The 23480-nt window shown below is 47.8% G+C and overlaps 1 protein-coding gene across 4 annotated transcripts in view; it reads right to left on the bottom strand.

The window, feature by feature from the left end:
- Positions 1–23480, bottom strand: part of LOC147706602 (poliovirus receptor-like) — a 785245-nt gene that overhangs the window by 102570 nt on the left and 659195 nt on the right. For 2 of the 4 annotated variants that reach the window (XM_086933089.1, XM_086933090.1), the window contains exon 8: positions 2132–3191. The exons of the other annotated variants lie outside the window; for them this stretch is intronic. In XM_086933089.1, the coding sequence (XP_086789215.1) occupies positions 2353–3191 (839 nt within the window). In that variant the 3' untranslated portion in view covers positions 2132–2352. Of the gene's footprint in view, positions 1–2131; positions 3192–23480 lie in introns of those variants that run through there. 4 annotated transcript variants of the gene reach the window in all.

Below are 23480 nucleotides of genomic sequence, written 5' to 3'. Positions count from 1 at the left end.
AGCACCCTGCAGCAACATGGTGTACACACAATGCCACACAGCCATGTCATCCACAGGTGGACGCACGTTCAGTGTGATACACTTTGGCCTGTTGTTCATCCATATTAGTGTGGAATTTGATGGCTGATGATGATTGACAGACTCCAGCTGCTGTAAATGTTGTAGTGACGTGTAATGTGTTGTGGCTCATTTCAGACCTTCACCTGGAAGTTGTCACTGCATTGTATCGGACAGGACTTCTGCTTTCACAACTGCTCATGCACACAACCAGATGTGTCCCTGCTATAGTGATCATTGTGTTGATGAATGTGTTCCGACCTCACATGATGCTTTGAGGTGTGGCTGGTACACCAGATGGGTATGATGGACATGGCGAATCACAATAAATTGGAGGGTCTAGCTGCACCTTGTATGCACATGTGAATTGTCATTCCATTATTTCCACTTCCACTCTCCCAGATGTGTTTGTGGCACTTGTGTATTGTCACTGGAGAGGCGTGCCCTCTGTGTGTAGCTATTGGCCAGCCAAGTCACCTGAAGTGCCATGCATCTCTCTGGTAATCCTTTGTTTCACATTACATCATTTATGCTCTGTGCCATGCTCATCACATGTTGCTTGTCACTGACATTTTCATTTCACTCCTTGACTAGGAGGAGTTCGAATCTACTCCGTCACCTGACAGTGCTGCAGGACATGGAGGATGAGGCAATCATCAGAAAATTCAGGCTGGACAGACCAACACTGAAGATCCTGTGTGATCTATTGGAGCCCCACCTGCAGCCTCGCCGTCACTATCCTACGGCTTTCACACCCACCTACAAGGTGATGGCGGCACTCCACTTTTTTGCGACTGGTTCCTTCCAGGAGACCGTGGCCAACGCTGGGGGTATGTCGCAGCCCATGTTCAGCATGGTGCTGAGAGATGTTCTTGCGGCTATGATGCAATATCGCAATCAATACATACATTTCCCCAGGGGACGTGAATTGGCTGCTGTGAAGGCTGACTTCTATGCCCTTGGGGGCATCCCACATGTAGTCGGTGCCATCGATTGCACACATGTAGGTCTGTTGCCACCGCAAGCGACGGAGCACATTTATCGTAATCGCAAACACTACCACTCCATGAATGTGCAGGTGGTGTGCCTTGCAGACATGACAATTTCACATGTGTGTGCTAAGTTTCCCGGTTCGGCCCATGATTCTTACATCATGAGGAACAGCATGGTGCCACGGATGATGGAGAATATGCATCCTGAACGTGCCTGGATTGTGGGTGCTTTTCACTACTGCAATGGCGTGCTGTGTGTCACTTGCTGCACTCTGGCTGTACAACATTGCAATGTGTGTTTTCCGTTCACAGGTGACTCAGCATATCCCAGTCGCACATGGCTGTTGAGCCCACTACGGAATCCCCGGACACCAGCAGACATCCGCTACAATGATGCCCATGGCAGGACCCGACGGGTGATAGAGCGGACTTTCGGACTGCTTAAGTCAAGGTTCCGGTGCCTTGACAGGACCGGAGGCGCACTGGCATATTCCCCTAGGAAGGTGTGCCAGATCTTCGTGGCATGCTGTATGCTGCACAACCTGGCCATCCACAGGAGGGTCCCCCTGCTCCTGGATGATGGTGATGACCCAAGGCCACAACCTGCTCAGGGACCAGAATCCAGTGATGAGGACAGTGGAGAGGAGGAAGGAGTTGACCATCGCCAGCAGCTCATCGCACGCTACTTCACTTGAAGGTGGGTGACTAGGTACAATGTGAACATTGTCTGATGTTGTTGTTCTTGTTATGAATGGCTATGCGTGGCAATAACCAATGGCCACAAGTACTGTCACCCATGTGTGTAGTTTGTGAAATGGAAGCTCAGTGCCGAGATGTGTATAGGACTTTATTTGTGCACATCTGCTAGACATTGTGTAATATGGCTGTGAAGTTTGGGTTATTTTGTGTGCTGTGATCTGCGATCTGTGTGTTGCCATGATGACACCAGTGACTGTTGTTCTGTTGTGTCTCCCTAGTTGCTACAGGGGGTTCCTGGCCTGCATACTGTACACCATTGGTACACATCATGGACATCTGCAACTATGTAAATACTGCACTATAAAAATCACAACACAAAATCGTGTGCATCAGGTATTTTATTTTTGGAGTGTACATGTGATTGGTGCGGTGAAATTTACAGGAAGGTGTGGAATGTGCACTGAGTTGACAGTCCAGTTCAATGAGTTGTACGAGTAGAGACCACATGGATGTGGTGACCCAGTCCAACAGTGAGGTGCCATTGCCAGGGCAATGTGGGGAAGGATAGTCCAAACTGTGAATGCAGTTGGGAAGAGGGTTGTCTTCACGGCTGGCTCCGTGACTTGCGTGTGGTAGGTGCTGTGCCTCCAGTGACTCCCAGGCTCTTCTTAGGACGCCCCCTGGTTCTTTTGAAGGGGGGGCCTGCTGATTGGCCAGCGACGTCAGGGGACTCGTCCCTCTCTGTTGGTGCAGGGGAGGATGGAGCACTGTCATCCTGCGGCACAACAGGAGAGGACGGAGGTGGTGGTTGGGACACAGGCCTGTCCCTCTGCAATGCCACTTGCTGGCCCATGAGGTCCACCATCTGTCCCAGACGGTTATCGATGGACCTCATCAGCTGGATGAGCTCCCTCATGAATTCATCCGACCGGCCACTTTGTCCCTGGACCTCTTGGTAGGCCTCCACAACTCTGGTGAAGTGGTCCAGGGATGGTGTCCATTCCTCCCGAGGTCTGGTGGTGACCCTGGCCCTCCCACTTGTTCTGCCGCCACGGACCTCTTCCCTCGCCACTGGGGGACCATGCACTCTCTCCCTGCCCTCCACAGCTGTTGGTGTGGGTTCTTCGTCCCTGGGCACAGGGAGGTTGCTGCAGGTGGTAGTGGTGGTCCGGGTGGTGTTGGTGGCAGTGGCGGTGGTGGCTGTGGTGGTTGCGGTGGTAGAGGCCGTGGCTGCAGGGGTCTGCTGCGTTGTAGTGGCAGCAGAGGTGGTGGTGGGGAGGATGGGGTCATGGGACCTCTGGGTCTGTGGCACATGTGATGGGCCGGCCAGGAGCTCATCATCCAAGCTGTCCTTGGAGTCCACTTCTGAGAGTCGATGGGCCGGGGGTGGAGACTGGCTCTGCTGGTCATTGGTGTTGTCCTCAGCAGTGAGTTCTTTGTCACCTGTGGAGTAGATGGGGAGTGGTCAGTGTTAGTGTCATCTGCTTATCATCATCTGTCTGTACACTACTTACATGTGCATTCATCAGTTGTAGTAATAATGGCTACACAGTCTAACATTTAATAGTGCTGGGGGACATCATGGAGTCATACATATTGATTCTCAATGCTTTTGGTTGGATTGTTGTAGGTTTACTGGATGCAGGTCACACACACACTTCATGCGGATTTACTGTAGATAGGTACCTGTTGAGTCACTGTGCAGGAGGCAATGGCTGACACATGCTGCTGGGTGGGGGAGGCCTCCATGATGCTGGGGTGGGGCCCATGGGGAATGGTGGTAGTGGTAGTGCAGGCCTCCCTACCTCCCTCCCTCCCACACCCTCTCAGGGAAGATGGCTACCAACCTGTAAGTCTGTTTGTCAAACAGTGCAATGGCTGGCACATGCTGCTGGTTAGGGGAGTCCTCCATGATGCTGGGGTGTGGCACAGGGGGGATGGTGGGAGTAGGAGTGCAGGCCTCCCTCCCTCCCACACCCTCTCAGTGAAGATGGCTACCAACCTGTAAGTCTGATTGTCAAACAGTGTAATGGCTGACACATGCTCCTGGGTGGGGGAGGCCTCCATGATGCTGGGGTGGAGCCCAGGGGGAATGGTGGTAGTGGTAGTGCAGGCCTCCCTGCCTCCCACCCTCCCACCCTCCCACACCCTCTCAGTGAAGATGGCTACCAACCTGTAAGTCGGTTTGTCAAACAGTGCAATGGCTGGCACATGCTGCTGGGTGGGGGAGGCCTCCATGATGCTGGGGTGTGGCACAGGGGGGATGGTGGGAGTAGTAGTGCAGGCCTCCCTCCCTTCCACACACTCCCAGTGAAGATGGCTACCAACCTGTAAGTCTGTTTGTCAAACAGTGTAATGGCTGACACATGCTCCTGGGTGGGGGAGGCCTCCATGATGCTGGGGTGGGGCCAAGGGGGAATGGTGGTAGTGGTAGTGCAGGCCTCCCTGCCTCCCTCCCTCCCACACCCTCTCAGTGAAGATGGCTACCAACCTGTAAGTCTGTTTGTCAAACAGTGTAATGGCTGACACATGCTCCTGGGTGGGGGAGGCCTCCATGATGCTGGGGTGGGGCCCAGGGGGAATGGAGGTAGTGGTAGTGCAGGCCTCCCTGCCTCCCTCCCTCCCACACCCTCTCAGTGAAGATGGCTACCAACCTGTAAGTCTGTTTGTCAAACAGTGTAATGGCTGACACATGCTCCTGGGTGGGGGAGGCCTCCATGATGCTGGGGTGGGGCCCAGGGGGAATGGTGGTAGTGGTAGTGCAGGACTCCCTGCCTCCCTCCCTCCCTCCCTCCCACACCCTCTCAGTGAAGATGGCTACCAACCTGTAAGTCTGTTTGTCAAACAGTGCAATGGCTGGCACATGCTGCTGGGTGGGGGAGGCCTCCATGATGCTGGGGGGTGGCACAGGGGGGATGGTGGGAGTAGTAGTGCAGGCCTCCCTCCCTTCCACACACTCCCAGTGAAGATGGCTACCAACCTGTAAGTCTGTTTGTCAAACAGTGCAATGGCTGACACATGCTCCTGGGTGGGGGAGGCCTCCATGATGCTGGGGTGGGGCCCAGGGGAAATGGTAGTAGTGGTAGTGCAGGCCTCCCTGCCTCCCTCCCTCCCACACCCTCTCAGTGAAGATGGCTACCAACCTGTAAGTCTGTTTGTCAAACAGTGTAATGGCTGACACATGCTACTGGGTGGGGGAGGCCTCCATGATGCTGGGGGGTGGGGCAGGGGGAATGGTGGTAGTGGTAGTGCAGGCCTCCCTGCCTCCCTCCCTCCCACACCCTCTCAGTGAAGATGGCTACCAACCTGTAAGTCTGTTTGTAAAATAGTGTAGCGGCTAACACATGCTCCTGGGAGGGGGAGGCCTCCATGATGCTGGGGTGGGGCCCAGGGGGAATGGTGGTAGTGGTAGTGCAGGCCTCCCTGCCTCCCACCCTCCCACACCCTCTCAGTGAAGATGGCTACCAACCTGTAAGTCTGTTTGTCAAACAGTGTAATGGCTGACACATGCTCCTGGGTGGGGGAGGCCTCCATGATGCTGGGGTGGGGCCCAGGGGGAATGGTGGTAGTGGTAGTGCAGGCCTCCCTGCCTCCCTCCCTCCCACACCCTCTCAGTGAAGATGGCTACCAACCTGTAAGTCTGTTTGTCAAACAGTGCAATGGCTGGCACATGCTGCTGGGTGGGGGAGGCCTCCATACTGCTCAGATTTGATACAGGGGGTATGGTGTGAGTTGTTGTACAGGCCTCCCTCACCCATACAGGCCTCCTAAGCAGGGTGGCTGGCTACATGTTGGGTGGGGATGGACATTTAAATGGTGTTTGGGTATTGCAAGGAGCTAATTGTCATTGTGGTGTAGGACATTTGTGTGTACTTACCAGCCTCCGCTCCCCCGGCTACTCCTGTGAGACTCTCAGGTAGAAGGATGGCAAGCACCTTATCCTCCCATGGTGTGAATGTCTTTTGTGGGACGGGAGGGCCACTGCCAGTCACGTTTGCCAGCGTCCAGTTCTTGCTCCTCTTCTCCTTGACTACCCTCTTGAGATCATTCCACCACTTCTGGATCTCCTTCCTGGATCTTGGGGCAGCCCCTACCGCATTCACCCTTTGGACTATCCTTTCCCACATTTTTGTCCTGGTGGCTGATGGTGTCTGTTGGACCAGGCTACCAAATAGTTGTGGCTCTACTCTTACAATCTCGTTGACCATGACTGTCAACTCAGTGTCGGTGAATTTGGGCATTTTTTGTGCTGTGTGATGGTGGTGGTGGTTGGTGGATGGGTGTGCTGTGGTCTTTTGCCTCTCCTGTCAGATGTGGTGTATGGCCTTGTCTTCTGGAGTGATGCAAAAGATTGTGGTCAGTGCAGGGGTTGGCTTTATACTCAGCTGTGTGGGTGTGTCCAATGGGATTTAGGTGGTCAGGTGTGTTGTCGGAGTGGTTCTGTGTATTATTTTTGAAATTGATGTTTCTGTGTATGTGTGTTGTATGTTTTGGGTGCAGGGCTATTTTGTTTATGCAGTGTTCGGCATCACTGCGGTGTTTTCACAGCGTCCGCCATGTTTATCATGTTCGTCCACAGTGGTGGCTTTGCTGCTGATTGTCCGCCATTTCTCCGATTCACTCCTGGGTGCGTCCGCTGCAGTCGTTGTGGGCGGTTCCGCACACAACACCCTCGGAGTTATCCTAATTTCCCTTGCGGTGTCTCCGATGGACCCGTGGACAGTTTTGCGTTATCCGCTGCGTTTCCGGCCACCGCGGTCGGAGTTTTGCCATCACCGCACGCGTCGGGCGGTTTTATTCAGGCAGCGACCGCCGCGGTCGGTTTTTCATGGCGGTTGATCCTAATTCGCATGCCGGTTTTTCCGCGGTCATGTCGGGCGGTTGTTTTCCGCCTCCATGGCGGACGGAGTGGTTTTCCGCCCGCCATCCTAATGGGGCCCTTGGTCTTTTAGTTGTCCTTGAGCCTGGTTCCACTGCCGTGCTAGGCATTCCTGCAGTGGACGCATTTGAAGTCGGGTATGAGGGACAATGAATATGCAGGAGGCCATCATGCCTATAAGCTTTATGAACACTCGAGCTGGCAAGGAGTGTTGTGGGTGAAATCTTTGAGTGAGAGACTGTATGTTGGCTATCCTGGCTGGATTTGGATATGCCTTTGCCACTGAGGTATCTATTGTTGCTCCCAGATATTGCTGTATGTGGGAGGGCTGCAGATGTGATTTTGGGTAATTTATGGAAAATCCCAGACTGTGCAGTAGCTGGATTGTCTGAGACGTATGGTTTGCACACTGTGCGTCTGAGTTGGCTTTTATGAGCCAATAGTCCAGGTAGGGGAACACATGGATGTGTTGCCTTCTGAGGTGTGCTACTACTACTGCTAGGCATTTTGTAAAAACCCTTGGTGCTGTAGTTACCCCGAAGGGGAGAACTTTGAATTGATAGTGGTGACCTTTTATTGTGAACCTGAGATATTTCCTGTGAGCTGGATGTATAGGGATGTGAAAATATGCATCTTTGAGGCCTAATGTAGCGAGGAAGTCGCCTTGCTGGAGTAACAGGAGTACTTGTTGTAGAGTGATCATATGGAAATGCTCTGAGAGTATGTATTGGTTCAGAGGTCTGAGCTACAATATTGGTCTGAGGGACCCGTCTTTTTTGGGAATAAGGAAGTATAGAGAGTATACTCCTGTCCCCTGGTGTTGAAAAGGGACTGGCTCTATGGCTCCCTTTTCCAGCACGGATATCACCTCTTGTTGTAACATCATGAAGTGTTCTTTGGACATTGGACGGTGTTTGGGTGGTATGTTGGGTGGAGTAGAAGTGAGTTCCAGGCAGTAACCATACTGGATAATTTGTGTCACCCACCTGTCTATGGTAATGGCGTTCCAGACCGGTAGGAATTGTGTTATTCTGCCTCTGACTGGTGTGAAGTGGTCTGGAGGGAATGTGAACAAGTCACTGTTTGGTGGCGGTGGAGGCTCTGGTGTTATCACCACCACGTCCTCTGTCTTTGTTATTATTGCCTCTATAACCTCCTCTGTTGGAGCCTTTATTAAAGGTGTCTTGGGTATTAGTTTTAAATGATGAAGATGTTTGTGATGTGTTGCCTCTGCCTGAGCCTCGAAAAGAGGAGCAGCGAAAAGAGCCCCCAGACTGTTGAAATTGAAGTGCACCCATGGACTTTGAGGTGTCAGTATCTTTTTTCATATTCTCTAAGATGGTATCAACTGCAGGGCCAAACAAGAAATCTTGGTTAATGGGTTGGTTAGGTATGGTAGACTGTACTTCATTTTGAAAACCTGAGATGCGTAGCCAGGCATGCCTGCGTAGCAACACACTAGTGTTGACAGACCTAGCAGCTGTATCGGCTGCATCAAGGGCGCATTTTATAGATGCGTTAGTGATGAATTTCCCTTCCTGAATTAGGTCATTAGGTTTTGCTTAATACGGTTCTGGTAGGTGTTGTAATAATCCCTCCAGTTCATCATAGTGTGCTCTGTCATAGCATGCTAGGAGAGCTTGTGTATTGGCAATTCTCCAGGTATTTGCTGCCTGAGAGGCCACTCTCTTTCCCGAAGCTTCTAATATTTTTGACTCCTTGTCGGGAGGGGGGGGGGGGCATCACCTGTTGTTTGAGAATTTGCCCTCTTTCTGGCATTAGAAACAACTAAAGAGTCTAGTGGTAACTGGGACCTGATATAAGAGGGGTCTGTAGGGGCTGGTTTATATTTATTTTCAATTCTTGGATTGAGGACATGCGCTCTGGCTCTGTCTTTAAAGATGTCTGGTGCGTGCTTTAGAACTCCCTTTAGCATAGGGAGTATACATATACTCTTCTTTGATGTTGGGGAAGGTATTAAATAGGAAATCCTCCTCTACAGGGTCAGTGTGCATGCATACACTGTGATACCGAGCTGCTCTGTCAACTAGCTGGTTAAAAGCGACAGTGTCGTCAGTAGGGGATGGCTTTGTGGGGTATGGCGAGGGATCTGGTATCGGTTGTGTATCATATGGGTCATCAGGGTCATTCTGATCATCCCATGTGTGATCCTGGTTTCCCTGATCATCAGGGTCTGTAAAATCCTGATTAGGGTCTTCACCCAAGTCCTCTCCCTCATCATAAAGTGGAGGTGTAGGAAAATATGGAACATAAGGCATGTCAGAAGTGAAAGGAATAGGTGTAAAAGGTCTAGAAGAGGATGTCCCAAAGTCCTTTTTCGTAGGAGGAACAGGAGAAGGAGCTTCAGTGTCCAGTCTTCTCTTGTTTTTATTGTAAACTGCTATATGTCCTGTATTAGGTTCTATATACAGTCTATTTTGGTCTGGGCTCACTGGATCAGGGTGAAAAAGTTCTTCTTCCACCGTCCGTGGCTTCGGCGCCAAAGTTTTTGGATCGGTCGCTTGCTTGTTTTTATTTTTCTGTTGAAGTTTTTTCGGCTCGACGTCCTTTGTTGGCTCGACGGCTGTTTCGGCTCGACTGCCTTGTTCGACTCGACGACCTTTTTGTGTTCAACAGTCTTTTTCGGGTCGACAGCCTTTTTTGGGTCGATGACCTTGGCAGGTTCGACTCCCCTTTTCGGCTCGACCGCCTTCTTCGGCTCGGGGGCAATGGTCGGATTGACGATTTTCTTTGGGTCGATTCCTTTTTTTGGATCGATAACCTTTTTCGGGTCGAGGGTCTTCTTTGGATCGACGCCCTTCTTTGGGTCGACGCCCTTCTTTGGGTCGACAGTTTTCTTTGGGTTGACGCCCTTTTTCTGGTTGACAGTCTTTTTCGGATCGACGACCTTTTTTGATTGGCCGGTGTTTTTCAGATCAACAACATTTTTAGTGCTGGGGTCCGTTTTCGGCTGTGCGGCCGTCTTTGAGTCTACGGCCTTTTTGGGAAGAGTTTTGCTCGGTCCCGGAGTACTGGAAGGCTTGGTAATGGTCTTCGGAGCCAAGCCGGAAGGCGGGGCTTCTGAAGCGGTGTTTCGGTCGCGGCTAAGCCCTCTTGGGGATGCTTTGACCGGAGCCTTATCTGGAGGTGGAGGCAGGGTAGGGGCTTTAGTACTCACGGTTTGCCCCGGTGGGATGTCATCATCGGAGTCCGACTGGTCTTCTACTGTGACTAGCTCTAGGTCGGAGTCCGCTGCCTCTGGAAGTTCATGTTCGTCGTTGAAAATGTTTTCCGGGTCAGGTGCCTGTCGCTGCATCTCTTGTCGAGCAGCTCTTCGATTCGGGATAGTGTTCTTCGACCGGAACTGAGCACAAGCTGGACAGTCTTCCTTGTTGTGCTCCGGAAATAGGCACTTGTTGCATACTGTATGCTTATCGCTAGGTGGAAACTTGGATCGACATTGTGGGCATCTTTTGAACGGGGTCCTTTCCATCGGGGAAGGCCCACGTGGTGTCGAAAAGGCCCAACGGCCCACGTTGACTACCAGAGCTAGATGGCAAGGGTTGTCGAGGCAAGAGATACCAAGGGGAAACAATACCGTCGAAATTATGAGGTTTTTGGCCTTAGAAAGTTGGAAAACTTCGGTCCCGAAGTTGGAGTTGTCGAAGTGCATCCGAACCCAAAGGAGGAGAAAAACAATCTGAAGATGGAGTAGATGCACATGCGCACTGTAGTCCAGGGCAGGAGTCGCCTATCTCGTCATACTTCGAAGACTCTTCCAAGACTACAAGGTGCAAACATCCGGACCCAACACTAGGCGGCCATCTATGCTAAGATATGAATTCCGCAGCCCACATGCCTCGAACATGTATTTATGCCTAACAATTGTGCAGCATTATAAGGACATGGGGACAGATGTGCAATCGTTTTTTGCTGTGTCAAATGGGTTTTAGGCCCGTTTGTGACCACAAAAGACGTGTGGGCCATGTACCAACCCTATTTTGCGAGTGACAAACAATTTGTGATCGCAAAATAGGGTTAGCGACTCGCTATAAATTGTTTTTGCTTGGTTCGCCCTAAGTTGGCAGGGTATGCCAGACATGGGTCCCTTGCTCACTTTGCCACTGGTTTCAAGCTAACCTGGCTGATGAAGTGTGTTACCCAGAAACCAGTCCCAGGATGCTTGTTTCCGGTTCAGGGAAGGGGAAGACCTGGCTTGGCAGTTAGGGCTGGACTGTTCCCATAAGGCACAGGGTCAAGACTGATTTGCATATAGCTGGGTCTGAACTGAGGTGGTGAAGTGAGCTAAAGAATGATGATGGATTCAACCCAGATCTGTGACTGTGGGTGAGGCTCTGAAAAGTTTCAGTTCGCCGTCCATCATCTCTTTGTGTTTGCTACGCTACTAGGAAGAGGCGTTCAAAGGGCGTCCCATCCTAATAGCGACTCCAAAACTCATGCATGAATGTTTTGCGACCGCAATTGAGGTTGCAAAACACACAAAGTTTACCACCCGTCTCAGAAGGGTGGTAAAGCACTCCCAAATATATGAATGCATGCACAAATATTTTTAAGGGCAGGCAGTGGTCCCAGGGACCACTGCCTGTCCTCCAAAAATAAAATGGAAAAGTTTAATTTGATCTTTTTAGGAAACCGGGCTGCATTTAAAAACAAAACCAGCTTTATTTAAAAGCATTCCCAGACATGGTGATCTGCTGACCCCAGCAGGCCACCATCCCTGGGAGTGCGAGCCCAATGGGGTCGCAAATTGCGACAGGCTCATTATTATTCATGAGTCATGGAATTTGTGACCCCATTGGGAATCGCAAACAGTGTCTCAGACACTGTTGTACATAGCATTTTGCGACCCGCAAATTGTGACTCGCAATTCATCGCAATTGGTAAGTCACAAAATGCTATAGTCGTATATCTGGCCCCAAGTGTACAATCCTAGGGTGAATGGTCTTGTGGAGAGAGTGAACAGTGTTTTAAAGGAAAGTATTTAAATGGCTGTTGGCAGTGGGAAAGATGTAATAGAGGATGTCAATCAGATGATATGGGCGTACAGGGCAAGTATTCATTGTATGACTGGTTTAACAGCTTTTGAGTTATTAAGAAAAAGGAAACCAAAGTTAGGCATGTCCATGGGGTCAGTGCAAAGGAGTACTGACATAAATCTTGAAGAACTACAGAAGAAGATGTTTGCGAAACAGATTACTTACAAGAATTATTTTGATAAGAGTTGCAAAGTTAGGAAATTTGATACAAGCAGTGGGCAAATAGTGAAGGTCCGATTGCCATTGTGTTTGAAGAAAGGCAAATCAGCATTTTCTGATATCAAAGTTGTGAAAAGAGTGGGTAGAGGTTATGTTGAATTGAATAATGGGTCTAAATGGAGTAGGAGCCAGTTGGTGAAAGTTTCCGATGGTTGCCGAAGAGAAGGTGCTCAAGTGGAACGGGGTGATAATCAACTAAAAAGAGGTGGTGATAACCAGGTAATGCCGCTGGTTATGAGTTCATGATTGTGGGATGGTGGGACCGGGTGGGGGGATTTCAAGGGATGATACAGAGGGAAAAGTAAATAAATAATTCATTATTCCTCTGCATTGTTCCTCGAAATCCCCCACCACGCGGCCCCACCGATGCTACCTGAATGGACCACAGCTTGGGGTGGATAAAAATGGAAACACTTTTTCTTGGAAAATATAAGGATTTTCTGTTGAAATATTGATATATGATATACACTGACCATTTACATGGGTTATTAATTTGATATCAGTATACCTTTTGGTTGGTTATTATTTTGCAATGGTAGAGCTTTCAGCATTTTTTATGTATACGTATAGGATTAATGCATCTGTGTTATTTTGTTGTCTTGTTTTTATTTATATATTTGTTTGTTTCAATTGCTGTAAAATCCGAACATAACTTAATCTCATGCATCAGTGCCCATGCTCGGAGTGGGGAAGGCGAAGCTCTGAGCATGAGAGATTTAGAATGCTCTTTGAGGTAGTTCAGTATGAGCGGCTTGAAAGGAGCTGCTCTGGAGGTGTCGCTAGAATCAAGGTATTTACTTATGATATGTGCGTTTGAATAATTGGAGGATTTAACACACATAGGACTCATGTTCTATCTCTTTTAGAAGTCCCATCGAGGCCCAAACCAGTCTGAGTTTGCTTGTGCTCCCTTTCAGAGGGGACCTGGCTTGGTAGTTAGAACCAGACTGTTCCTACTGCAGCAGGGCCAAGGCTGGTCTGCATGCAGCTGACCTCCTTGTACAATGGCACAAGGGTTGAAAAATAATGGACTGGAAAGAGGCCCCAGCACGTGCCAGTGGCGGAGACTTTTGGTAAGTATTCCACCCATCGCGTTTGTGTCATGGGAATGCGGTACAGGACTGGATGCCATCAGTAAGAGAAATTGGAGTTATGCTAAGTTAATTAATTTCTTTTTTTAACATAATTAAATAAAATTACAATTTATGCACATAATGTGGATTGCTAGTAGCCCTCAGGTCTTTTTTTTCCACACAAGTGCATAGTGAGCGTAATAAAAGGCGCATGAGATACTTGCTGGAGGCTGGTGAGATATTTCCTCCATGAGCCAGTCTCCATTGGCAAAACAATATAATATAACATTTTGAGCTCTATTCCAAACTTCCTGTAATGCAAAATTCAAACATTTTGCAACTTTCCCCTGTTGCCCTGTTGTAATTTAGTAGTGACGGGGTCCGCATTAGCAGAAGCCATCCTGTATTTAGAGATTATCTTGACCGTTTAGTGGAATCCATTTTGTATTTCTGTCAGCCATTTTGTATGCCATGTGCTACCATGTGCTCGCCATGTGTTCTGTCCTACCTCTCTGTTAACTGCTCTTGAAATCTGCCCAGAGACTAGATATATTTAGCATCTTCCACCTTTGCACATGCTCAGTTGAGCTTGCAGCTGCTGTCAATCCATATCTGTCAGGATGTGTTTACTAGAAACTAGCCACTGTTAGCTCCTTCTACTTGTCGACCCTGCATTTTCTGTATGACCTTATATGTACCTAAAACCAGCATTTGTACTTGTTTCGCCTTCTTTTGAGCCCCTGTGTGGGTATAAAAGGACCACGCTCCTTCCATTCAGGGTGCTACTTCATAAATTACCGAATGGTGCTGTGTGAATGTAGTTCCACCTCATGAGGTTTAATAAACTCTGTCTTTTCTATTCCAGTTTCTGTGCCAACTTCTTCTTATTGGTCTGAGGACTCTGTGGAGAGAAGGGAGAACCCCTAGCACTAGTAGGACTTGCTGAGGCCCACTACTACAGCCCCGGCTTATGATGATTCACAGAAATGGCTAGAAAGATATACAGATAACTGCGTAGTGTGAAATGTAGCCATTTTTTTCTGGGTCTCCTGTGATGTAAAATTGGATAAAACAATACCAATAGGAAAGGAGCGTATCCCCATCTTTCACTGTTATCAATCAATTTTGAATTTCTCAAAGAAAGTCCAGTCCACAGGCCATTTATTTTTTCAGTTCAAAAGAATTTTTGTTCCAAATTTATTAAAGACAGAACATCATATAATGTAATTTATTCAATTTCATCAAATTTTTTCAGACAATTTCATCAAATCATTTCAGCCTATGCGTTTCCTCCTAACCCTGACTTCATAAGGGCTTGTTCAATTCTTGTTGGACCTTTATTCATATCACAAGCCAAACGTGCATATTTTTTAAGCGCTCCCATGAATAACCTCTTTATTTTATGTAACTAATTTCTTATACATTCTTCACAATCAATCCATAATCGACGTCCTGATTGTCACACTATCTCATTCACATCAACAGTTTTTGCTCAGTCCTCATATTCTGTAGTCCTCTCTTTCACAATCACGAGTGCTGCATTCTTCTCTACTTATTTGATAATTTTTTCTGCATAATTTAAAGTCCACTCTATCGTGGCGGGCGGGAGAGAGTTCCATATTCTTGGAGCAGCCCTAGAGAAGGCACAATTATGGTTTTTTTTCTTTCTGAAGCGAGCGGGTTGGAGCAAAAGGTCTCTGGCAGACCAGAAGTTTCTGGCTCCTCCAGGTATCACGAGTTTCTGGGCGAGAAATGCAGGTGAATTGGAGTATAGAGCCTTATGAGTGATGCAGGTCAGCTTACGTTGGATTCTGGCCTCGAGCGGAAGCCAATTCAGAGCTTTAAGGTAGGGAGAGATGTGGTTGAATGTCTTTGAACTGGTTGGGAGTCTGGTGGCGGCGTTGAGCCAGGCTTTCAATTGGGCCAGAGAGTTCTTGGGTAGACCTGCGAGAGTAGAGCATCCATATTCTAGTCTGGAGATGACGAGTGGCTGGATTGCCGCTTTTAGGTCAGGAATGTCGAGGAATGGTTTCAGGTTTCTTAGGTATCTCAGGTGAAATCTGGCAGTTTTGGCCATCGAGTTGATATGGCCACGCATGTTCAAACTGCCATCTAGGGTTATTTCAACGGATTTAGCAGAGTCCTCAATGGTGGGAGTGCAGTTTAGCGCTGTGATTAAGCATGGGCCAAAAATCCGTTCCGCTCGCGAAATTTGCGGATTTTCGTGATCCGCGAATCTCGCGAAATTGCCGCAAAATTTGCACATTCGCAAATTCGCTTGCGGGCGGATTTTTTTTTTTTGATGGCCAGCTCACCCAAGGGTCCAAAGTTACAGGCACACACGGTCACTGGAGGCAAATCTTCTGGCCCTTTATGCAGCTGCAGTGTAGGAAAAGCCCTATACACTTACCCAACGAGGTAGCACTTACTGATTAGCCAGTAGAAAGTTCTCCAGGTGAGTAGAGGTATTGCACAAAACGGTGGCAGCTTCGTGGATAACTATTCAGGGCAGGATTCATTCTGGCACGAGGCTCCTGTCACAAAAATTAAACCTCAACAGGAAGCACTTACAGATATAAATAAAGCAGGTGCCAGAGTTGAAGCTCAAATTCAGTAACGTTTTAATCAGCCCAAAACATTAGTGAGCACGGTTGAGGCTGAGCAAGTGTGCTTTAACCCCATATCTGCCGTCGAAAATTAGCTGTAATACTCGAGGGAGGTCTTTGCATCCATGAGTTTCTCGAGCGCAATCCCTGTGTAGTTCCTGTGACCAGGAGGCTGCTTTCTCCTCACTTGCTGCCCTGCTCGCTCTCTGACCCTTTATACACAAGAGGCATGTTGACACGCATAGAAGCCCCGCTCGTTTGGCCCTGCACCACACACTAGTGGTATCAAACGTCTTCCCGCCCTTTCCCAACTATGATGGGCAGCTCACTCAAGGGACCTCGGCGCCTTTTGGCGCGGTGGCAAAGTTACAGGCACACACGGTCAGTGGAGACAAATCTTCTGGCCCTTTAAGCAGCTGCAGTGTAAGAAAAGCACTATACATTAGTGAGCACAGTCGAGGCTGGCCAAGCATGCTTTAACCCCATATTTGCTGTAGAAAATTAGCTGAAATACTCGAGGGAGGTCTTTGCATCCATGAGTTTCTCGAGCGCAATCCCCCTGTAGTTCCGGTGACCAGGAGGCTGCTTTCACCTCACCTGCTTCCCTGCTCGTTCTCTGACCCTTTATACACAAGGGGCATGTTGACAAGCATAGAAGCCCCGCTTGTTTGGCCCAGCACCACACACTAGCGGTATCAAACGTCTTCCCACCCTTTCTGATGGACAGCTCACTCAAGTGACCTCGGCTCCTTTTGGCGCGGTGGCAAAGTTACAGGCACACACGGTCAGTGGAGATATATCTTCTGGCCCTTTACGCAGCTGCAGTGTAGGAAAAGCACTATACATTAGTGAGCACGGTCGAGGCTGGCCAAGTGTGCTTTAACACCATATCTGCCGTCGAAAATTAGCTGTAATACTCGAGGGAGGTCTTTGCATCCATGAGTTTCTCGAACACAATCCCAGTGTAGTTCCTGTGACCAGGAGGCTGCTTTCTCCTCACCTGCTGCCCTGCTCGCTCTCTGACCCTTTATACACAAGAGGCATGTTGACACGCATAGAAGCCCCGCTCGTTTGGCCCCGCACCACACACTAGCGGTATCAAACGTCTTCCCGCCCTTTCCCAACTATGATGGGCAGCTCACTCAAGGGAACTCGGCGCCTTTTGGCGCGGTGGCAAAGTTACAGGCACACATGGTCAGTGGAGACAAATCATTTGGCCCTTTACTCAGCTGCAGTGTAGGAAAAGCAGTATACATTTACCCAACGAGGTAGCACTTACTGGATTACCCAATAGGAAGTACTCCAGTGCAAATCGCAAAAAAATCAGCGAGTTGGCGGGAAAATCCGCGAATTCGCTGATTTTTTTTGCGAATTCGCAGACCGCAGATCCGCAAAACTCGCCCATAGTTAGCTGTGATAGCCTTGATCCATTCCTGGATGTCTGGATTGGTTTTGGGTGGGGAAATTAGAAGAAACTCGTTTTTTTGTGTTAAGTTTGAGCTGGTTAGAGGTGAGCCAGTGAACAGTCAGCTTCGAGGCCATGTTCAGGGAGAGAATGTCCTCAGGAGAAGAGATTTTAATGTAGATCCATGTGTCATTGGCATACATGTGGTAGAGGATATTGGCGGTGCGTAGCAGCTCAGTGAGCGGTTCACGGTAAAGATTGAAGAGGGTAGGGGACAGGGTTGATTCATGGCGGACTCCAACCATGACCGGATTGGGAGCAGTTAGGTTACCGTTTAATAGGACTCTCTGTGACAGATTCTGGAGGAAGGACCTAAACCATTCAAGAACAGTGCCATCCAAACCCATCCTGAGTTTGAGGTGTTCAAGGAGTGTTTTGTAGTTAGCCATATCGAAAGCCGAGGATAGGTCTAGGAGGATTAGGAGACAGGTTTTGCCTTGGTCAAGGGCTGGGAGGGCATCATCCACGATGTGGAGGAGGGTGGTTTCAGTGCTGTGTCCAGGTCTGAACCCGGATTGGAAGTCGTGTAGTAGGTGGAAGTTGGTGATGTGTAGGCTCAGCTGCTGTTACACACATTTCTCCAGAACTTTGCTTAGGAGTGGGATGTTAGATATAGGCCTATAGTTGTAGGGGATACAGGATCCAGTGAAGGTTTTTTTTAAGATGGGGACGACTTGCCCTGCTTTAAGAGAGTAAGGTATTGAACCCTGTAGGAGGGAAGCGTTGATTATTACAGTCCAAGGGATGACAGCCTGAGAGCCAGAGGCTAGGCAGTTCGAGGGGAGAGGATCATTGAAGTGATTGTTAGGGATTAAGGAGGATAGAATTTTCCTGACAGAGTGTTTGTCACAGACTTTAAAGTTGGACCAGTGCGCTTGGTTATTGGGTGAAGGACAGAACAGGGGAACCCTACTCACTGAGGAACCAGGGTAAGTAGTTGTAAAGGAAAAACAGTGATTATTGTGGAATAATACAATCAATATTTGTAATAATATGCACAATCGCAATAAAGAGGGTTTAACAAATGTCAGTGGAGGAAGAAACCACATGAACCGATTTTTAGAATCGGGGGTATCTACTTGGCACAGGTAGGTACTTGTGACAAATAGGGACCCTCTCCTCTAGTCAGGGTAAGGGGGTACACTCCTAAAATAACCCCTGCTCACCCCCTTGGTAGCTTGGCACGAGCAGACAGGCTTATCTCAGAGGCAGTGTGTAAAGCATTTGTGAACACATACAGTAATCAAGTGACAACACTACAAATGGACACCACACAGGTTGCATAGTTATAAAAATAAGTATATTTTATATAGAGTTACCACAAGACCATAAACAATAACAATAATCCACAATATTGTTAGAATTCAAGAGTTCTGGTTAAAAGACTTAAATCAAGGTTCTGTGCGAGTCGGGAGCCCTGTCGGCTACAGCGTTGCTAAAATAACACAGAGGTAACAAATCCAGTGGACCGCATCGATACGGGCCCACTCAAAGGACGACAGACTCGGTCACAGTACCTTTTACTTGATGTGGCTGGCATGGACGTGCGAGCTGGTTCCGGCGTTGCAGGTCGCGTTGTCCCTCGATGTGGTGCAGGCAATGGCCGTTGACGGAGTCGGTGGGTCCGAGGCGTACGTTGCAGGGTGAGACGTTGTTCGTTGCGGTACGTACAGCTTGCGGTGCGGCGACAGAGCTGGAGTTCGGGAGCTGGCGTTGATCAGTCCGGACAGCAGTGCGAGTCGGGCGGTGCATCGTGAAGCGGGCCAGGTGGGGCCCAACTCCGTTTCATTCACAGGACTCAAAGTCAGCAGCAGTGACCGCATCGGACAGACCAGTACGAGTCGGTGTAGCGAGGCGTTCCAAGTCATGGTGTTCACCTGTCGTGGAGCAGGCAATGGCTCAGTGATGGCGTCAGGAGGGAGTTGGTGATCTCAGAGCTTGCGTTGTTTGAGGTGGACGTTGTTCGATGCGGTGCCTACAGGACACCGGGCCAAACGTGAGAGTCGGTCACAGCTCCCTGCCACTGTAGCCACTGAAACAGCATTTCCAGCAGCAATCCACAAAGGCTGGTGAAGTCTATTGGTCCTGAGACTTTGGACTCTCTCCCAAGCCGTTGGAGATCCTTCACAAGTTGAAAGTAAAGTACACAAAGTTTTTTCTCCTTGATTTCACAGTCAGGCAACCACTGCAGGCCAATTCCCCAAGCAGCACTTCAGCTCAGGGATAGTCTCTCCTCAGTTTCTTCCAGTTCCTCTCCTCAGCAAAGGCTTCTTCTTGTAGTTCAAAAGTGATCTAATTTCTTGGGATCAGGGTCCCAATATTTATACCCCAAAATATGTTGTTCTCTCAGGGGAGAGGGGCCTGTGCCCAGTCCAACCCAGTTCTGAAGCACTCTGTTTACCAGACTTCTCCATTCCTTTCACAGTGCAGGGCAGAAACATCAGACACCCCACAGGAGGTGGAACCAGCATTGTGGAAGGCAAGTACAGCCCTGGAGCACTTTGTTGACAGGATTCCTTCTCTTCTTTCAGTGTGCAGGGCAGAGACATCAGCCGCACCCCAGGAGGTGAAGCCAACATTGTAGAAGGCAGGCACAGCTCTATTCAAGGTTCAGGTGCAACTCCTCCCTCCCATCTAAATGCAGATCTCTGTATTCACCAATGGGCTGACTCATCCTGTCTCTTGGAAGCCCCAGCCCTGTCACTCACAAATTACTGACAAAGGAATTCACAACCTAGAAGAGGCAGGCTTGAAAGGTTAGGCAAACAAATACCTACTTTCTAAAAGTGGTATTTGCAAACACAGCATGTTAAAACCCACTTTACTAAAATATGTATTTTATCATTCTTAGTTCAGGCATACTAAACTCGAATTTCTACCATGTTCTCTGAGTCAGTTAGGATTATAAAATGTAAGAATTCTAACAGCCCATTCTGGCCTATGGAGAACAGGTAGCCTTGCAATAGTGAAAAACGAAAATGGCTGTAATTCACTATTAGGACATGCCACACACACCAGGGCATGTCCTACCTTATCCTTACAATGCACCCTGCCCTTGGGCCTACCATAGGGGTGTTTGATATGAAGAAAAGGGAAGGTTTAGGGACTGGCAAGTGGGTGCACTTGCACAGTCAGCATGGCAGTACCAGACTGCACGCAGGCTTTGCAATGGCAGGCCTTATACACATTTTACAAGGCTGCTTCTGTGGGTGGCACAACTCGTGCTACAAGCCCACCAAAAGCATTTAGATTTATAAGCCCTGGGCACTCCTGGTGCACTGTACTAGGGTCTGACAAGTAAACCAAATAGTCAATCATGGAATCACTAATTAATACATCAATTTACAATAGGGAGAGCATTTGCACTTTAGCACTGATCAGCAGTGGTAAAGTGCAGAGAGTCATAAAATAGCCAACAACAGGTCAGAAACAATAGAGGAGGAAGGCAAATAGTTCAGGGATGACCCTGCAAAAAGGGCCAAGTCCAACACCGATGATTCAGTATAACACAGTTTATAAGTTTTAAACAGGAGAAACAAAGGAAAGAGATATGTATAATGTTACAGATTCATTGAAAAACATTTGTTGGGCATACTGTCCCAAGTGGACAAAGGAACCTAAAGCATAAGTGAAAGTGTGATAATTATATACAAAGTTTCCACAATAATTTTCAGTTTGAACAGCAGCTATATACAGTTATACGCGCTGGGTAATGGTTTGCTTCCTCTATGTGTCGACGATGTTTTGACCCTTTAATCAGTTAAGGGTCTCTTCATGACTGACTGATGTTGGGACATCTATGAGCAAAAGGATAAGAAAAGCATAAGGCCCATGTACGGGCACAAATGCAAAAAAAATATGAGAAAGATGTAAAGGATTAGCAAGTACCTGTCGGTTCAATTGCGCAGCCTAGTGAAGACGATGTGCCCCACGTGGTGAATAAAGGAATGATGATACTCACATGAGGACCCAGCCGGGTACTAGTAATGTGAGGAGAAAAGACAAAAGGGAGGTGCCGTCACTCATTGAATGTGGTGTCAATGGGAAGTATGGAAGGGGGGAAGAGGTAGGAACACTGTGAGGACAGCACTTACCCAATGTGAGTAGGGGAAGGCTGCAGTTGATGGATGAAACAGCCTTAACGGCTGGTAGATGACTCACTAAGATGTACAGACATTTTAAGTGTGCAGGTGACGGCAGAGTCTGGCCGCCGACTGATATGGCTGCCTTGATATAGAGCTCTGAGACTCAAGGGGAGAAGGATCACCCAAACAGCTGTCAAAAAGCATCCATGGAGCCAGAATGAAAGACAACCATGAGATAACAGCAACATAACTTTGAAGTTCTTTCTGGCATGAGAAAGTCAGTTAAACAGAGTTCTTCACTGAAGCCCTGAACCCCGGTCACAAATCACTCGGACACCGTTTCTCCAGTTGAGAGTGTCTGTGAAAGAACAACTCATTCTGTCAGGAAACACAGTCATCTATTGCAGGGATTAGTGACAATCTGTGTGTTTAAACCAGGAGGCTGCTTCAGGGGAATTAAAATACTATTGAACTCTGGTTGAACTCTTCACATGATACAGGGGAAGCACATGAGAACTCTCAACTCTGAGGTATTTCTCTTCATCCGACAGTACAGACGTTGGTACCTGATTATGGGAGTACTGGCATTTCCTGTCAGCAGAGTGTGTGGAGCAAATGCAGTTAGACAAGGGGGAGATGTACACCACTCCTGGAGATGAGAGAGTCTGTGAAAAAATGGTTCATTCTTTCAGGATAAGTGAAATTTACTTTCTTGTAGTCCAAAGGCTGCTGTGGGGGTTTGAATTGATGTTGTACTTATCACTCGGTGCAGGACAAGCATATGAGAACTTTCCACTTTGGGGTATTTCTCTTAATTTGACAGCTTAGACCGTACTACGCAAATTAAGTAAACACAGGAATTCCTATCAGCAGAGGATGTAGTGCAAATATGGATATGCAGACGAAAGCTGTGGGACATTTCTGATGCACTGTTTTTCAGAGCCGCCTTTTTGAAAACATTCAGCCATAATCTTTAGAATCCCAGATTTCAGTCCACATCTAAATATCTATTTTTGTTTACAGTGTTACTACCTGACTGCTTTCTGAGGCTTTGGGATATCCTATTTGATTACTAAGCTATACGTATTTATTATCTTCTTTAACGTTGAGGTATAGGAGCATGGTCAGCAGCAAATCTATTAAAAAGTCTTTGTTTACACAAGTAGTCAAGAACACTCTACCTTCAGACACTTCTACTACTGTCCACAAGATACTGTTTCTATGGACCTTACTTTAAAAGAGATCTCCACAATGGGGTAACGATTGCAATCTATGGATGTCAAAATTTCAGATCTTGTGACAAAAATGAAGACAATACAGATGGACCTAATCAGATGGACCTAAGCTTTTTTCATACCAAAGTGGAACCTCTAGAGAAATGAAACAACGATTAGAAGAAAAATGAGATGTTGGGGTCCGGAAACCTGGCATTTATAACAAAAAGTAATAGATTTTGAAACCTGGGCCAGAAGAAATGACATTTGTTTTTATGGAATTCTAGAAAAAATGGACGTGAAGAATTATGTGAAGAGTTTGCTACTAACGTTAATTCGGCGACTACTGACCATATCCTGTGAGCATCCCCTTGAGTTGCAGAGAGCTCACAGGATTCGGTCAAGAACTTCAGCTTCAACCCTTGATTCTAGACCTAGACTAGTTATTGCGTGTCTCCTGTGTCATGAACAAATCTGTCAATTAGTAACAGCTGCTCATAAACATGGTCCTTCTGACTTGGAAGGCCATGAAGTATGTATTTCTGCGGCCTTCTCTACTGAAACCAATTCCAAACAAAAAGTATTCCTGCAACTTATGCCAAGACTTCAGAATGGGATATCAAATATGGTGTTTTAGAACCTGCTACAATGTGGATCATGAGACTGAGGATCTGGTATATTTTCTGGACAATTTAGATGACCAGCACATCGACCTTACACTCCACCACCCCTAAACTAAACAACTATAAACAGTCAACTTCAATTACAGAATGATCCACAAAGCCACCGACCTGGTAGATTACACACCCGTACCTTTAAGAAGCAGTCTGACAGAGATAAAGTTGTTCGCTGTGTAGAGGCACTGACACAGGAAATACCAGAGACAAATCGAGATCACCTCTACAGTCATCCAGGTCTTTTGATAAATGAATAGATGATAAACGTTCCACTGTTGCTTCTTCTAGCCTGATATGTATTTACACATGCTATGTATTACTATAATTGTATTGCTGTTTTACTGCAGTTATTACCGCTGATGGATAGAATTAATTTCTATTACTCATACATTGTTGTTCAATACACCATGTAAATTTCATACTATATTTGTATTTGCAGACTTTCTCCTGTATGGAC

This window comes from Lissotriton vulgaris, chromosome 7 (genome assembly GCF_964263255.1).
Source record: "Lissotriton vulgaris chromosome 7, aLisVul1.2, whole genome shotgun sequence".
Lineage (NCBI taxonomy): Eukaryota > Metazoa > Chordata > Amphibia > Caudata > Salamandridae > Lissotriton > Lissotriton vulgaris.
Note: the sequence above shows the minus strand (reverse complement) of the source record. Positions and strands in the feature narration are given on the sequence as shown.